General features: G+C 46.9%; 2 protein-coding genes across 4 annotated transcripts in view; one reads left to right on the top strand and one right to left on the bottom strand.

Annotated features, from left to right (window-relative positions):
• TOM1L2 (target of myb1 like 2 membrane trafficking protein) overlaps nucleotides 1–1041 on the bottom strand; it is a 58175-nt gene extending 57134 nt beyond the window's left edge. For all 3 annotated transcript variants that reach the window (XM_065644575.1, XM_065644576.1, XM_065644577.1), the window contains exon 1: nucleotides 959–1041. In XM_065644575.1, coding sequence (XP_065500647.1) covers nucleotides 959–1010 — 52 coding nt within the window. In that variant the 5' untranslated portion in view covers nucleotides 1011–1041. The remainder of the gene's footprint in view (nucleotides 1–958) is intronic.
• Nucleotides 1042–2809: 1768 nt separating this feature from the next.
• Nucleotides 2810–17900, top strand: DRC3 (dynein regulatory complex subunit 3). Its single transcript, XM_065645034.1, has 12 exons — nucleotides 2810–2966; nucleotides 4349–4465; nucleotides 5954–6120; nucleotides 6720–6866; nucleotides 7936–8055; nucleotides 8949–9061; nucleotides 10333–10507; nucleotides 13488–13619; nucleotides 14869–14939; nucleotides 15389–15512; nucleotides 17494–17625; nucleotides 17787–17900. Exons 1-12 carry the CDS (start codon nucleotides 2810–2812, stop codon nucleotides 17898–17900), a joined length of 1569 nt encoding a protein of 522 aa, XP_065501106.1.
• Nucleotides 17901–18319: the final 419 nt, after the last annotated feature.

Genomic DNA, 18319 nt, shown 5'->3' with positions numbered 1-18319 from the left:
ACTTGCCACAGCTGAGAGCAAGGGAGGGAGCAGACACAGCAACCCAGGAAGGGCTTGGGTAGCCGCGCAGTAAAAGCACACTCAGAACAACCTGCCTAATGTCACTGAAGCATTAGCAAAACCACAATTCAAGCTCTGGGCTAAAAACTGAGCATGTACTTGTACCTCTAAACCACATCACCCTCCCTGCAGACACACTGGTCCAGGGAGGTTTCAACACTTTGGGAGAAGGCAGCTGAACGACAGGGCTGCTCTGTAACAAGGTGCTCACGTGCGGGAAGAGGAGCTGGGGGACGCGACCACTTCCCTTCATCCATCAACCATCTTGACGTGGAGTCGCTCCTTCCTCAGGGCAAACAGCCCGAAGCCACCACTGACCCCACAGCCTCTGCTGCCCACAGAGCCCTCCATGGCCCCACTGACCCCGCAGCCCCTGCTGCCCACAGAGCGCTCCATGGCCCCACTGACCCCGCAGCCCTTGCTGCCCACAGAGCCCTCCATGGCCCCACTGACCCCACAGCCCCTGCTGCCCACAGAGCGCTCCATGGCCCCACTGACCCCACAGCCCCTGCTGCCCACAGAGCGCTCCATGGCCCCACTGACCCCACAGCCCCTGCTGCCCACAGAGCCCTCCATGGCCCCACTGACCCCCAGAGCCCCCACCAAGGCCCACAGAACCCGCCAACCCCTCCCATCCCCAGAGACCCCACCAACCCCGAGACCCCACTACCCCAGAGGCCCTCTCACTCCTCCTGAGCCCCCCACCAAACCCCAGAGACGCCTCACGGCTTCCAGAGCCCCCATTAACCCCCAGAGATCCCCACAACCCCCCGCTAACCCCCACAGCCTGCCCGCCACCCCCTGAGCTCCCCCCTGCCTGCGGCCCCCCACCCCCTCCGGAGGCCCCGCTGGCTCTCAGGCCCCCCCGGAGCCTCCCGCAGCCCCCCGGCCGCCTTACCGAGGCTCTGCCCCACCGGGGTGCTGAACGGGTTCCCCAGCAGAAACTCCATCTTGGGATGACAACAAACAGCGGCCCGACGGCCCCCCCCTCCCCCACCCCGCCCTGACTGGCACCCACGCACACCAACCGCAGCTCGATCTGCCAAGCGTGGCCCGCCTCCTTGCATCCGATTGGGCGGTGGCTGGACGTCCGGTGGAGTCATAGGTTGAAGAGTGTGTCCATCACTGTCAAGAGAGGGGTCCGCCCCCGCGATAGTCCCGCCCTTTCCACGCCCTCCAGTTGATTGACAGCAGAGACACCACTACTGGCATTCTCCATTGGGCAATATCCAAACCATTCTCTAATACTATTGGACAAAAGAAACATCAATCATACGAGCCTCCTTCCGCCCCGAGGGCGCAGTACCGGCGCTGATTGGCTGACACGGATTTCTCGCGCTCTGATTAGCAACCAGCCTTCTCACCCACTCTCTGACCATTGGCGGCTGAGCGTGTCACGTGGCTAACCTTAGCAACGTACCTGGGCTTCCTTAGCAACCGGGCCGGGTACCAAGGCCGAGACGCAGGTGGGGGCCGGGCCGGGAACCGGAGGCGCGGAGCGGGCCTGGAGAACTTGGGGACCCGGGGCCTGAGGGGTCGGGAGGCTGAGGTTTGGGCCTGGATGGGTCTCGGGGAGAAGGCGGCAGCCCACCCGGTTCAGAGCCACCCTGACAGGCAGAGTCAGGGTCCCCGTCCCGGACCCTGCAGGGATGTCTGTGGGACCGACATTGACTAAAGATCCGATGGACAAACACACGGAAAATGTAAAGTCTGGCAGGTCAAGGATGAATAAACCCAGAGCCTGCTACTCCTTGGCCTGTACTGAGCACAGCCATAGAGAGGTTTGGTTTGTTAATTAAAAGCTACAATGAGGCAAGAACTCTCTAAACCCAGATGTTTATCATTCATGTCCTCCTATGCAAAAAAATCAGCAGAACTTCTTCCATAATTATAGACATCTTACGCAAGCAGAAGTGTGAAGATTCAAGCCCTTCATACTGATTCATTAACTGTGCAGAGTTCTAGAAAGATAAGTAGTGTCATTGCCTCCAGGGTGACATCAAGGGTATTTAAATTACAAAGCCAGGATAGAAAGTTTTGACTGACAGAATTGTCTGTTTCCCAAAGCGAAGGTGTTTGTGTTCAGCATAAATATTGACTGAACAAGACAGCCTTTACTATCGGTCTGTGTTAAGTACTTTCTTAAGAAAATAACTGTAATTGTTTTTAAATTTTCCTCCTTCCTCAAATTTGTAATCACCCTTATTATGATGTTGGTGTTTAACATTTAGTGAACTGCTGTTGTTAATTTTCCTATGCTATAAATGCATGCCTCTTACTCTATAAATCCAACTTGCCCATAATGAGAAAGTTACCTTTTAAAAACAGATTAAATGGTACACAGAGCCTCGAATGTGCCCTCTTCATGAAGATGGGTTTCATGAGATGGACCATTGCTGTTTGTAGGTGCTGCACGGGGCCTACTTTCCTGATCTATTTATCTGGCCAAATTCTGGTATTCTTCATGGAAAACACTCAAACGTGGTGGGAAGTTTTCATGTGATTGTGCCCAGCTGTTTTACAGTGCTTGGGCTGTAAGGCTGAGCTTAGAGTCGCATAAGTGACATTGTGATAAAAGTCAAGTCTGTGTTTGACATCAGCTGTGAAGTATTAGATCTTCTTAATGCTCATTTGTGCTTTTAATTCCTTGGAATTGTCATGCCTATTCAATTAATGTTGGAAATAGTAGCCAGGCAGTGATATAATTTATTTTTCTTTTCTGTCCTTTTAAGGCTGATACCGTCTAAAAATGAGTCAGTCACACAACAGCGTTGAGCCAAATGTTATTGATGATGAAATGGTTCAGAAAGCCATTGAAGAGCAGTACCCAGAGGACATTGGCCAGCTTGCCAAAAAAGAAGGCACTGATTTTAAAGATGTGACAGAGCTACAGCTTAGTTTTAGAAGTGAGTATCGGTAGAAATACTTTATTCTTCTTCTTCTTTCATTAGAAGGGAATAGAATTAAGCATGAAGTAGCTAACTGGCAATTAAACAATCATGATAAACTTGGATTTGTTGTGTGAAAAGTAATGCCTGGGCTTGCATTTTTAGTCATATCCATATGAAGTAGTTTCATTAGAGGGAGCTGGGTGCTTCTGCTGATAGGTGACTTTAAAGCTGCTTAACTTTATGCTATTATTGTCGCTGCTATTCTTATTTAAGATTTATATTGTGGTGACACCTACAGGCCACAGGCCTATTGGGCCCTTCTGTCCGTGGACAAATCAAACCCTGGGCAGGCTCCGCCATCACTGGCGATTATGTGAGAGCTATTTGGTAGATTATGGTGATTACGACCCAATTCAGCGGCTTCCTCCGGTCATCCATAGAATTACCGCAGCTTGCCTCTTGCTGTCAGACCAGTCATAAACTTGCATTCAAAAAATGAAAAGGAAGAACATTTGGCTCAATATCTGAGTATTTTGGGGGTGTGTAGTTTCATGGGCAAAAATCTGCTTTTGATTAGTCATTGTGCGCTCCAAGAAAATAATGTGTGTATTGGTTGAGTTCCTTAGAACAAACTCCGTTACCTGATCCTGCATGTATTTGTTTGCAAATGTAAAATATAGAACTGTGTGAATATTTTGTGCATTCAGTTCCTTGCTTTACACTGCACTTGCTAAACAACAATAGCAGCAAAGCAGCTAACGAAATCTTCTGGGAAGCCATTGCAGGGGCAAAAGAGAATCAGGAATGAGAATGTTCTGTATTTTCTGTCACCTTGGTCCTAATGTTTTGCTGTGGTGCCTCCTGGCCTGCCCTTGTGATTCTGTTTTTGGAGAAAGCTAAGTGCAGGGATATCGATTAGTTCTAAACTGCAGCCTTCACGGAAAGAGCAGACCCCAACTCGCTCTCCTGTGATGAGAATCCCAGGAGCAGCTGGGCACCGCCAGCCTGCAAACGCAGAGAAAAGCAGAATCTCGTCCCAAACCTCCCACTTGCAGCTGGAGAGGAAAATGAAGGTCAAGGCCTCCTAGTAGTGGATTCATAAAGCCACTTTTGACTGCAGGGCCGTAGTCAGCGTCCCCTGAGCGACTCGTTGGCATTGCTGATGAGTGCTGTGCGCTGGTGCAGGACACTGAGGTTAACTGGGCTGTTTCATTGAAATCTCGTCCAGCCAGTGGAACTCTCTCTAGGGCAGTCAGCACACACTGTTGTAATCTGCTGAAAATAATTTTGGAGGTAAGACTGGACATGTTTTCCTTGTGCAAGATAGCGTGTCTGCTGAACTGAAAGCTGTCTCCCATGAAAAGCAATTACCTTTAATTTTTTCCCTGTGGCTTTAGATATCTTGCAGATTGATAATCTGTGGCAGTTTGAGAATCTGACTAAACTGCAGCTGGACAACAACATAATTGAGAAGATAGAAGCTCTGGAGTGTCTGGTTCACCTTGTATGGCTGGGTAAGATACAGACATATGAGGCCAGATGCAATCTGCAAAAAAGCCAGGATGTCACATTCCTCCTCAAACACGGCTGATAGGAGCTTTCCCAGGGAAGGCTGTCAGCTGTCTGTGTTTCCTCATTTGACTGTCAAATGTCAAAATGCCTGAATATCAGAGCTGCAAAACAATCCTTCAAATGTTTAAAAACTGGTTTTAATACATTTGGTGCGGCAGGAACAGGAAGCTGAAATTTCAAGGTTGTTTCCAGGGTTTGTACTTGGAGGTGACGTTCCGAAACTTTTATGGAAACACCTCTGTGATTTAGAACCCTATATTCTGTTTTCGAAGCTAACACGGGCTTTTCAGAGGCTAGAACCCACAATCTTTATATGCTTAAGGGCAGGGCTTGTCATCATTGTCCCGAGAATTGCCTATTCTTGTAGTTTTATGTGACTACTTACAACTCAAAACTCAGGCTGCGATAGCAGCATTGCACAGCGATGTGGGTCTTGATTCTGGGCAAATCGGTGAGCCTGCTGCTACAGATCCATGGCTTAGAGCATTCTCTGGGAACTGCAGCCACACTGCTGGTTGGCAGCATAAACATATCCTCAGCCGCCTTTGAAAACAGGGCTTCGGTTCAAAAGCACATCTTGAAACGTCTAATGGGTTCTTCCTCCCAGTTGTCTGCGCTATTCTGCTGCACAGATGACTAATGCACTTGTGAATCAACAGCTGATCACCACAATGCAAGCAGAGTGTTTTGAAGCTCACTCATGGGTTTCATTTGCCCAAAGGCCGCGGTGGTTCAGCAGCTGCTGCACGAGTGTGTTGGCTGGGGCTGGGGTGGTGCAGACAGCTGGTAACCTCACCAACTGTCTTTGGACTCCTAAATCACTTGGTACTGGCCTGAGGGCAAATACTGCCCTCAGTCATGATGAATGTAGGTGTTAGGATAGATGTTCTGGCAGGATAAGAGGAAATATCAACACGTGAAATAGCTAAAGTGAGTATTTGCCTTTGCATGGCTCTGCTGACAACTGGGTGACTGTGAGTGTGGGACTGGTAGATGTTGGTCCTATGGGAATGACCATGGCAGTGAGCACTGGTGTGGCAGGCAAAAGCCTGCAAGAAACAAGGCAGGGAGTAGCAAATTTGTCGCAGAAATACCCCCCTTTTTAGGACATTTTCCCACTTATTTTCTTGTATTTTGGATTTCCACATAAAGTAGAAATCACTTTCAGGTTGCGTATGTGGACTCTGCATCGAATGACATCAACTGCTCCTCTCATTTAAAAGTTGCCTGGGCAGTTGCAAGGAGGAGATGTCTGCATCGCTTCCTGAACCAGATTTAATGCTGAGCCTTTCCTGTGGGACACTGAACACTCCTGTACATAAATCCCTAAATCAAGAACCAGGCTAAATGCAAGATCTGAATCAGGGCATTCTACTAGAAATAATTTAACTTCTGCATGTAAAACGTTTGATTTCTAAACTCTTCCCCAGACTTGTCCTTCAACAATATTGAAGTAATTGAGGGCCTGGATACCCTTGTCAAACTGCAGGACCTCAGTCTTTACAATAACAGAATATCTAAAATCGAGCACATGGACATGCTGCAAGAGCTGCAGATTTTCTCCATAGGAAAAAATAACCTGACCACTCTGGAAGATGTGAGTGCTCTCTGTCTTTGCAAATGTTCCCTGTCAAAGGACCAAATATTCTAAACCTGATGTTTTTCACCGTGTCTGAGCCCCTCCTTAGAGGATAAAATTCTTCTTAGGATTTCACTTCCCCTGCAGTCTGAGTTATGGTTTTGGTAAGCTATCCCAGCGTTAAGTGCTTACTCCAGCTATTTATCTTTCAGATTATTGACTCATGCGGGCCTGGCTCTGTTACTGCTATAGCCATGGCAAAATTCCTGATGGTTCCCATGAAAGCTGGAAAAGGAATAAGTAGCTACATCTGAGAAAAGGAAGGAGTGCAGACTAGGGTTTATTTGGGGTTCTTTTGAGGGTAGTGTATCAATCCAAGACCTGTGATTTGTCTATGCCAGCTGAAGGCCTTCTCTCTACACCCATCATTTATGTATTTGCAATGTAAATTTAAGTATTTCCTTTCCTGAAAGCATTAGAAACGCCTAATTTAATGTTGCCTGCATTTGGCAGCAGAGCAGGATATTGCAACGTCATTGTAATAAGACCGATGAATTTTAAAAGGCTGCGTGTTTCCCCAGCACTGGGAAGCGCAGCATCTCTTTCCCTTGACACAGGTGATCTATCTCAGGAGGTTTAAAAACTTACGGACACTGAATCTCACGGGGAACCCTCTCTGCGACGATGAGCGGTATATGCTGTTTGTTGTTGCTTATCTTCCAAACCTGATGTACTTGGATTTTAAGCTTGTGAGTGACAGCACGGTAAGGATTTCTGCATTCCCTCCTTGTGAAATCAGGCAACAGCATCTTACAGATCACTTGTTTTGTTGGTTTGCCAGCAATATTGTCGCATTCGGGGCTGTTTCCCTGCAGAAATTAGGCTTACAGAAACACACAGTGTTTATTCTGCCTCCGCCTAACAGCTGTGAACCTGTAGGCCAAATTCTATCAAATCTGACAGAGAGGTGTCAGAGGCACGATGTCTTCACAGATTTTGTGCAAATCAGCAGCTGCGTGTGGGAGAGGGTTTAATGTTGCCACGGAATGGCTGCAGTGTGAGTGCAAGCCTCAGAGATCCAAAAATCCTGGGGGAGATCAGTCTTGAGACATGGATTTGGGGGAAAGGAGTCTTGGTGGTCCTGCTGCTCACTGAGCAGCTTGTTTCGGTAGCGGACCGACAGACTGTCAGCCTGTGGACTTAAAGGAACGAAGAAGGAGGTTTTGGGTTGTTTTACTAACCAAATACACGATTAATTCTAAATTTGCTTGGCGCAGAGCAGGAGCTCTACTTGGAATATACATTACTCTTACCATAGGACTGGAAGGGCTTTCCAGGTCATCGAGCCCAGTCCCTGCTGGTACAGACAGTACGTCATAGAATCGCCTACTTTAATTTGTCAAGCTTCAGTTTCAAGCTAATTAGGTTCTTGCCCCTGCTACTACCTTGCCATCCACTCCTCAGAAGAGCCTTGTCCTCCCTAGCAAATGTATTAAACTCGCTAGCTGATCAAATCAGAGCTCAAATTCTAGAAGTTAAAACAGAGCCTTCTGCTAAAAAAAGGAAAAAACAACCCTAAAGATGAGAAAATGGGAAGAGAGAAGTTTCCTGGGTCTGAATCAGCTCAGATGCATTGAATGCAGAGTCAGAGTAATATGCCAACAAAACATGGGATTAGAAGCTTCATAAGTAGTTTTAAAAAAGCCCACAAAGAAATAGAGCTGCAGATATCACTCAGGTGCATGCTCTAGAAAGCCTGAATGCTAATGCCCGGATTTGTTGAGCAATGATGGATAATCTAGTAAAAATATTTTATTTCTCTGTATTTCTCAGCGAGAAGCTGCAGTTTTAGAGTATCAAGATCGTACCGATCTGTTGGAAGGTGAGGAAGCCCAGGTCCTGGCTGAGTTGGAGGAAAAACAGGCAAAGCAACAAGAGCTGGAGTACCACAAGGTGTGTTTTCTTTGGCTGCTTGTATATTGTCTCGGGAGAAAGAAGCGCAACGCATATTGACTTGTCTTTTACCTGCCCGAAGATTTAACGAGAGTTAACATCGACTGTGCTAAAACTAAGGCTGGGATTAATCTCTGTGATCTCTGAATCTCATCCTTTGAATGAAAACATGAACTGCTGTGGAATACACGTGACGTGGGGGAACATAATTCTTTTGGCTGAACAATGAAACTATAGATATAGACCCTCCAAAACCAAATAGTAAATCATATCTGAGGATCTTATCAGCCTGACGTGAGATTAAGAAAATTACAGGTCTGAGGGAACTGTTAGCATTTTCATGGCGCAATGATTTTTTTTCCTCCTTCGCACCAAGTTAATGCTTTTCATTAGTTTTATGGTTAAACTCTTCAGGGCTTTCAGAGATCACCATAGTCCTGTGAACAGACTGAAGACATGACCAGGCAGAATGGTGCTTTCCATTATGGTCTGGCTCTGTGTTCCAGACCTTTGGAAGATCAGACTGACCGAAGAGCAGGAGGCTGTGACAGGGATGACACCTGCAGCTCTTCATCCACCCCCAAAGTCCACTGACTCCTTATCTGAACAGCTTAATAGCCTTGCAGTGTGTGGTTATATGTGAGAATGTTCTGTATAAGATTAAACAGTGTTTTCTTTCCTTACGCTGGAGAGTTCTAGCAGCAAAGCCAGGCTGGTTTTTATGCTGGTTGCGGGCTGCTTTCATGCCTTGCTTGGTGTATCTATTGTGTTGGTATCACTGTGTCTGCACCCCTGTTCCTCTGCTGGTAAAGTGCTTGTAGGAGAGACACATCCTGGCTGGCAGCAGGTTGGCACTCTTTATTTTACTCATATTGCTCTGATTCTCTTCAAAGACAGCCTTTGTCGAGTACCTGAACGGATCGTTCCTGTTTGACAATATGTACGCAGACGATACAGAAGCTGCCAAACTGGCTTCCCTCCCCAGAGTGGGTGACCTGCTGCAGGAATATCCTTCCTGGGTTTAGAGTATCTACAGCTAAAACGTAATGCCTTGAGTTAAGAAGGAGGTGTATCCACAGGGATTCTTCACCCATTGCTTTTGTCCAGGGCTGAAAGCTGCATCTAAGATCTGAGACAGTCCGTGCTCAATTTTGGAATGGTACCAAAAAAAAACCCCACCACTGCAAGACCATGAGACCACTGACAGCTTTAAGGCTTGATATCTTGTGAAATATGAGGGCTAAACCCAAATGTTTTGTATTACTGGCAAGCTGGCCAACCCAGCTTGCATTTGTAAAACCACTCGGTTTTATCACCAACAGGTCATGAGATTCGAGCGTTTTAAATTCTCACCATTGTAATTACCATATTCCTTTTCCTTCACTTGAATCAAACGCCATTTCGGTAGCCTTCTTTTCTGACCCTTCAAGAATCAAGGCTTTTTACTTTCTTTAAGTCTGGAATCCACTTAAAGTTTAAAATGAACTATAAGATAAATCTCTGTCAGTTAGATTGTAAGAGTGCAGTTGCTAAAATCACGTTGAGATTGAAGTGGTAGGAGATAGGAACAGACTAATCAGAATGATATGAGTCGCATATTTCCCAACCTGCCAGAGCTGGCAACATGAAGTTTTCAGGCCAGCACTTTCTTCTGATCGTTGCTCCTACACGGGGGATCAGAAAGCAGACACTTTTTTTTTTTCTTTTTTCTTATTCAGATTAATCGAGCATTGTCAAGGCCAGTAACTTGACCTTCTTTGAAACTGCATTACACTGTTGGGGAAAAATGCATCACAGCTTAACTACAATCGACTCTAGAAACAATCCCATTGCCAAGATAATAGCAGAAGAAAAATGGACGTTATTTTTGTGATACTACCAAGTCAGTAGTTTATTCTGTGCTCTGGCTATAGGCTCCAGAGCTGTATTTATTAACTACGCAGACATTGTGTTCACACTTGTGAAGACAGATAGGGTTGTATGCTCCATTCCACTGCTGTGCCAGAAAAGAGTCAGGCAGGTATATGTGTTTCCTTTTTTTTTCCCTCAAGGCCACATACATTCTTCATATCCTTAAGGTAGCAAAATCCTATACATAAAATGTGACTAAGTGACTCAAGTCCTGCCACAGACAGAACCCTTGGCAGCCTTCTCCTGCCAAGAACCACAAACTTTACGGAACGGTAGCTTGTAACTCGCGTTGCTCAAACTTGCAGAGGTAGAAAGAACGTCACATGTTGCTCCACTGAACAAGCAAAATACCTTAACTAGTGTCACATACAGGGAGGAGTTTGTCTCAGTTTGTGAGAACCTGTTTAACTTTGGCCTGAAAGAGTATGAAAACCGAGAAGCTGAAGTCTCCGAATTCTATGAATGCCGTAATGAAGCATTAACAGCCAACCAGCAAGAAAGCAGAAAACTAATCCTAGACTTCGAAAATTGGAACAAAACGGTAATGTTGTTATACTTTTGTTTGTTTGATACCTGATTTCTCTACACCAGCTTTTAATTTCACTGGGAACAAGGGTAACTCTGTTAAAATTAGAATTATGATTTTGTATTTATACTGTTGTACCAGGAATTGGTACGTGGTCCCTAACAGCAGAATTGCAGAGTGGTTGGGGTTGGCAGGGACCTGGTCCGAGCGTCCTGCTCCAGCAGGGCAACCAACAGCAGTGGCCGGGACCACGTCCAAGGATGGAGACCGGGCAACATCCCCCAGTGCTCAGCCGCAGATCTGTACATGTTTTTTACGGTATAAATCTATACCAAGAAACATTTTGTGCGCTAACGTAATGTCATTAACATTATGTTAAAAGGTTTTTAGTACTTTATGTAGGAAAAGAATTTGGGGATTGAAGTTTCAACCCTTTGGGCGAACCACAACCAGCTAACACAGACAGCTTTCATCTATACTGGAAATTCAGCGTGGAACAAAATTAACATAGCCTAGTGTTGTCTTATTGTCCACAAAGGTAAAAGGCCTTTGAGGCTTTAAAAAAAAAAAGTGGCTAAAGTTCATGGGGTTTTTTTACTTTTTTTTTTTGCCATCCAGAAAAGTTACTAGTCTTTAAGAAAATGGAAATACTCAACCTTTCTTTTAGTTTAAATGTTTTTGACAAAGTCGATTTAAAAAATGTATAGAGATTTAGCAGATTTGATGCCACTTCCCTTCTCTTTGAGGCCTCCAATAGCTCTTCCTTCACTGAAAAAGGGGGAAGAAAAGGAAGGAGACTGCAGGGTATTCAGCTTGTTTCCAAGTAATCTGCTTCAGTTCATTTTGTCAATAACAGCTCAAAGAATTTTGACCAAAATATTAGATAAAGTTTTTGTAATGTATTTCTGGTCTTTTTAAAGCAGAAACTGTATTTCATTTTTCATTCTGCTCAACTCCAGCCACCCATTGCGGCTGCTACGGACGTAGCTTCTAGCTGGATCCCTTTCTGCCCGTGTACAATAGATGAATCATTATTTTGTTTCCGCAGAATAAATAAGGGGGATGCTAAAGCCTGGGAACACTGTCAGCAGAGCAGGTCCCTGACAGCTGACACCAGGCAGAGTCACGAGCGCTGGCTCCCTTTGAAAACCAGGTCACTTTTATTATATTTCGGTGCCTCGTCACACGCTGACAGGCTGCTGAGTCACCCTGCGCCCAGGTCCTGGGACCCTGCTGAGTCATGCTGGCAAACGGGCTCCGTCGGCTCCGGTCGGGACACGGGTTCGCAGCCTCACCAGAGGGTGACCCAGAAAGAATGAGATGCATATTCAGTTAAGCTGCACTTGAATTCCCAATATCTCCTAATTAAAAATAATAATAAAAATAATCCGAGAATCCCAGAATGTCAGGGATTAGAAGGGACCTCGAAAGCTCGTCCAGTGCAATCCCCCCGCTGGAGCAGGAACACCCAGATGAGGTTACACAGGAAGGTGTCCAGGCGGGTTGGAATGTCTGCAGAGAAGGAGACTCCACAACCCCCCTGGGCAGCCTGGGCCAGGCTCTGGCACCCTCACCGGGAAGAAGTTTCTTCTCAAATTTAAGTGGAACCTCCTGTGTTCCAGTTTGAACCCATCACCCCTTGTCTTACCATTGGATGTCACTGAGAAGAGCCTGGCTCCATCCTCGTGACACTCACCCTTTATGTATTTATAAACATTAATAATAAACATAATAATAAAAAAACACAAAGCAAAACCAAAAACCACCCCCCCAAAAAAACCAAACAACCAACCAACCAAACCACAACCAAACCCCCCACAAACACCTCCAAGAAAACATGGCTGAAGGCAGATTTTGGCCCTTGGTCTTTGTCCGATGACCTGTGGACACGGTGGTCAGCATGACAGTTTTCACATAAATACTGGAGGACTTGGTGTCAAAACCACACACTGTATTTTAACGACATTTCCCCGTTCACATAAAATTGCCGGATTTGTTCAGCAGGCACAGAGGTCCAAGCAGACTGACATCCATAAACCATTTTTAGGGGCTGTTTGTCTCCCTGGAATCGTTTTGTGCAAACTTGGGTAACCTGTAGAATAACTCTGCTCTCTGGAGTTGGTTAAGGAGCAAAGCAGCATTAAAGGCCTTGAACTTGGAAGTTTTTCCTCCCAGAGGCGCAGCTTGAATGGCTGGGGGGCTTTTTGAGCCTCCTAACTTGTTTACATTAGAAAATACCTTGCTCGCTCCTTCCCTCCTTTTAACATTGCAATTCTGGGGAATCTAGTCCGTTTTCAGACACAAGTCTTGGCAATGGTTTTCATCAGAATTCCTTATTTTAGCCTGTTCCATTCCCTCTCAGAAGTGGATTAGACATCTTAAAACTTCTATATTTTTTCCTCCTATTAACACTTGATTGTTAATTTGTTTTGAACAGACTCAAAAATAATACATTGCTCAGCACAAGAGGATTTTTTTTTGGATCCCAGAAATCATAAATCTTCTCTGATACAAAACTGACGTCAATATTTAATTCCGAAGGGCAATAAATCCTCGCTGGAAGAGGAAGGCAGGCAACCATAGGTGTTCCATATTCAGAATACTAAATCCTGACCATATGGAAGTCAGTCAAGATTCTCCTTGACACGATGGGGATCAAGATTTAGCCCTGCATTTCTTTCCACAAACTGATTGTTAATCTCATCTTCATGGCCAGCAATGTCAAGAATCTAATTTTTTTTTTCGGTCATGTGCTGGGTGGAGGATGAGAAAGCGTTTTTACCAATTCCCGCGCATTGCCCGGATCGTTAGCGCGGTAGCTTCGCTCAGCACTGTTGACTACCCAGTATGGAAATCGAGAGGCTTCCTGAATCATCACATTTTCATCGCAGCTAATCAGCAGCGGGAACTTTTTCTCACATACGTAACAAGTTAATTAAATTGCAGTGGAGTGCTGAACACAAACTATAAGTAATTTATGTATCTGTGTGTTTAGACGCTGGATGAGATTCATAATGCCGGTAGTTCGGATATTGCTGAGTCTAAACGAGCTGAGTACAAGGCGGACATCCATCAGCTGTCAGAAGCGCTCATGACCTTGGAAATTCTGGTAGCTGACCAGATGGAGGTAAGGGCCACACACGTACCTGTGACACCGCACGTCCAGAATGCGGGGGGGTCACTTTTGTGCTGCTGCACCCTTCTGCTCAGCAGCTCACTGCGCAAAGTCAGGCTAATGTTTTGTCTCCATCTTCCTCCTTCTCTGCTCAGAGTTGATCTGGGTGAGATCAGGCCCTGGACATCGATCCACTGCAACACGTTTCTGTTCCTCAGCGTTCTTTGCATCTGTCTGAGCTGATTTCCCAGACTTTAGAGAGAGGGACTTGAGGTCATTCAGTCATTTTACAGGTCTGCGTACAGGAGTCGCGGCATAGCGTGGGGTACGCATTTGGGATTCTAGAAGTGTAATTCTTTGAAGCTGATCTTTGCTATGAATAAGATTACACACATTCCTGCTCAGCTTACTGCATTTGCTTGCATAATAGCCGCCTTTCTTCTCCCCAGACTTTTCCTTAAAAACTAGGGCAGGGCTGCTAATGTGCATCTTCATTAAGAAAAAAAAAAAGTAATCTGTTTAAAAATCAGCAGGCAGGAGCTGTGGCCTGTGTGCAAGCAGATGCAGCAGTTTACTTTTGTGAACGTGCGTGACAGAAAGCAGCAGCTCATCATGGATTCCTCACTGCATCGGGATTGTGCCTTTTAGTGTTTTCTGAATTGGTCCTTGTGTATCCGCAGTCACTGATGGAATGAGCAGAAGCGTTTCTCCCTGTGCGCCCTTCTGGATTTGAAGGGTTCGGGTGGCTGGATGTGAACTGTTATATCAATTTAAGTGCAACACTTGACAGATTCTCCATCAGCCATTTTTGAGAAAGGTAATAGGCAGCAGCAATTTTAGTTTCTGAGGACTAAAACAAAAGCTACAGTAAGCCCTGGCATTGGTTATGCTTCCGATAAGAGGCTCTCCATACATACAAGGAGACTGCAGTATGGCAGTATATGGGAATACAGCACTCTGAATTACTCAGGTGAGGGTAAAATGAATCAGCTGGTTTGCTCCAGACATTGGGTAAAGGTATCAGTCACTTAGCTTCCCTCCAGTAAACTGATTCTGATTTTCTGTCCTTGAATAAGGAAAAGAAATCTTGCAGCGCCTTCAAAACACTTTAAATGCTCGAGGCAGTTCAGTTTCTAACTGTGCTAATAACAGCAATGAGTCCAAATTATAATAAATTGTAGATTCTTCCTAGACTCCATGACTCCCTTTTATGTTTATGCAAATTTTAATTGTAATATTTCCTCTTTTTCCCTCTGTTAAGGAACTGGCAAATGATTTTAAAGGAAACATGGCTGTTGTAGCATCAACATTCATTGAAAGCATTAAAGGAATATATCCTTTCAACAATATGTTGGCCTTGACCTCCCAGTCATGAATATCTTGCCTCTAAATCCAGAAACAAGCCATTGGTATAGAATATGATTTTTTTTTTTTTAAATCAACAGAAAAGGTCTGATCCCAGCTTTACAGAAATGGTCATTTAAGGTATTCAGCTTCTTTCTGTGGAGACTCTGGAGAACACAAGAAGATCTAAGTTCTCCTGTGCTGAAACTCTGTAGGACTTATGCAGCTTTCTCTCCCTTGGGAATCTTCCTTTCTTCTCCACACAGCCATGACACAACCCTGGGAAGCTGCTTAGACTGTTTTCTGTGTACATTCTTGCCACAGCAGTCAATGAAATACCTACCCGTGCATGGACACTCAGTCTCTAGTTACAAGAGACCATTTAATCTCTAAAAGTGAGCGGTGTGCTCAGCTTTTTCCTTAACCATTTTCTGTACAATGAACCAGTGCCGGGACCTGGAAAACCGTCACCATGAAAAGCTGCTGGAGATCTGCATCACCACGCTGGAGAAATCGGTCAAGAATGAGCTTGAGGAGGATTTGCCAGATGATGTTCGCATGGTGAGCACACCAAAATATTCCTCTCTGCCAGGGATCAGCAAGAAGAGAAGGCCACAGCCTCTTCTCAGAAAGGACAGGGTTTCCAGGAGGCTCAGTGCAGATAAAGCCATGGCTAAACCTGAGATTAACCTCCTCCTAAAGGGTCCCAGCCACTTGGCTGGACCGCAGTGCTGCCGGACATCTCTGCTGAGGAGGACAGAGGATAAACTGCACTGCAGGTTTCCCTGGGCACCACCAGAGCTGGTGGCGGTGGCCCAGGAGAGGTGCTGAGCGAGTCCCTCTGCTGCCTCCAGCACAACTCACTCCTCTGGCTGATTTCCAGACAGCCAGACCCAGCAGGCTCTTAGGCAGCGTCTTTGCTGCGCTCGCAGCTGGTTTTGTTCTGATTCTCCCCACTCCCCCAAGAGAACCTGAGCGCCACTCTGACTCCTTGCACAGGGCTCTGGTTGCCTCAGTGATTTCAAAATCTCCCCCTAGAGCTCCCCAGCCCATGAGCTGATCTGGGGACAGGACATGACATTTCCAATGGAGCCTTCCACTGAGCCCTCAGTCTTGCTGTGATAGCGAAGGTCCCTGGAGTCTTTCAGAAAGCACAAAGATCGTTGCAGTGCTCCAGTCAGCAATGCTGCTGACCTTTTTGCCTCCTTCATTTAGTGGCTAAATGACTCGAGTTTTGCATTCGCTGTGGCTTTGCTCTGTCCGGCTTATCCCAACCCCCCTATTATTCCAGGTAATTGAGAGCTGACAGACACAAAACAGACCCCTCGCCCCCCCGGGGATGTCCCCTGCTTTATGGCCTGTGCAGATGGCTGCAGTTCCGCACCGTCGCTGTGCACCCATTTTGCCTCACTGCCGTCCATTTCCAGGGAGAAGTAATTTGTTCAACAGATGCACTTGGCTGCAGGAGGAGAGTCATTATGGTTTAGCAAAGCCACCCTCTATTTAGAGCCACGGGGGAAGTCACTGCTTTGATTAGAATCTGCAACTCTCCAAAAATGAAGATTTACAGCCAGTGCCGCTAGTGCAAGAGACCCTTCCAAGTGCCATTTCCCACTTCCTGCAGCTGCTGGGCCGGGTGTGCTGGATCACACGCAGCTTTGCTTCAACACCAGCTGCCCGCAGGGGTCTGCCATGTGCTGCGAGGCAGCCCTGCCTGCGGCAGAGCACCCGGCAGCCGGAATTTGCTGCCTGCTCTAGTGGGTGAGGCCAAGGCTGCTGCCTCAGTTTCCCCACCCCTACTAGGGATAACACTATTACACCATAGTGAGGGCCGGACACATCCTTCTGAAGGGTAAAGCACTGGATTCATCCTGATCACAGAATGGTTTGGGTTGAAGGGACCTTCCCAGCTCCCCCAGTGCCCCCCTGCCATGAGCAGGGACATCTGCACCAGCTCAGGTTGCTCAGAGCCCCGTCCAGCCTGGCCTGGGATGTCTCCAGGGATGGGGCATCCACCACCTCTCTGGGAAACCCGGGCCAGGCTCTCACCACTCTCAAGGGCAAAAATTTCTTTCTCATTTCCAGCCTGAATCTCCCCTTCTTTAGTTTAAAACCATCACCCCTTGTCCTGTCACGACAGGCCCTGCTAAAAAGTCTGTCCCCATCTTTCTTATTGGCCCCTTTTAAGCACTGAAAGGCCGCAATAAGGTCTCCCCGCAGCTTCTCTTCTCCAGCTGAACCCCCCAGCTCTCTCAGCCTGTCCTCCCAGCAGAGCTGTTCCAGCCTCGGATCATTTCTGTGGCTCCTCTGGCCCCTCTCCAGCAGGTCCATGTGTGTCCTGTGCTGAGGACCCAGAGCTGGACCAGCACTGCAGGGGGGTCTCACCAGAGCAGAGTAGATGATGACGTGGGGTTTGTCCATCTGACACAGAGGGCTGATTTTTCCCCCCAAAGCACCACAGTTATGGTGCTGCTAGTTCCGAGCTCCGCTGCTTTTGCTGTGCACCCGCCCCCTCCTCTCATACAGTCATGTTACCTCCCAGCTCCTTGTGGACAAAAACACCATTGTCAACGCAGCCAACGTGTCCCATGGCGTCCGCCTGCGGAAGATTGATATGCGAGAGAGCGACATCTTCACCAACACCTACCGCTGGCAGGCCTCTGTGACAGAGAAGGTAAGAGACCCTCACGCTCAAGGGGATGGGACACAGACAAGTTTGGCCCAAGTGGTGGCGACACTGCTAGGAAAGATGCTCCCCGACCTTTGGAGCTCTCTGCACTACAGCAGGGACCCTGACAAGCGTCTGGATTCACTGCTTGGTTTCAATCTGTTCAGGCTTTCCAAAACGAGGTCAACAGGAACCGCGAGCGCGTCAAAGAGATCCTTCAGTACATTGACAGTCTCCAGGAGGAGCTGCATAACATGGAGATCCTGGAGCCGATGGAATAGATCTGCCGTGGGCCAGGCAGCTGCCGTAGCTGGGGACACACGAACAGCCCCCAGCAGCACACCCAGTGGGCACAGCCACCTCTCTCTGCCTCAGCAGCCGGGGACATTTCAGGCTAAAGCCATTCTTCTTCCATCCCACCATAAACTGCAAATAAAAGCTACTTATTGACTCCAGAAGAGCATATGAAGCTCTGTCTCTTCCATCATGTTGGCGTGAAACCTGTGCAAAGCTCAGACCTGGTCACAAGGGGTTATGGATTCAGCTGTGAGCTGATGGAACCAAATCATTGTGGCATATCACGCCTGAAAGCTTCGGTAGGAACCTGCGAGCCACAGGCATGCGGCAGCAGCCTGAGAAAGGAGTGTTCTCCATCAAACCACCCCCGAGGTAACAGCAGGTTTCCAGCTCAGCAAGCACA

Source organism: Caloenas nicobarica, chromosome 14, assembly GCF_036013445.1.
Source record: "Caloenas nicobarica isolate bCalNic1 chromosome 14, bCalNic1.hap1, whole genome shotgun sequence".
Taxonomy (NCBI): Eukaryota; Metazoa; Chordata; class Aves; order Columbiformes; family Columbidae; genus Caloenas; species Caloenas nicobarica.
Note: the sequence above shows the minus strand (reverse complement) of the source record. Positions and strands in the feature narration are given on the sequence as shown.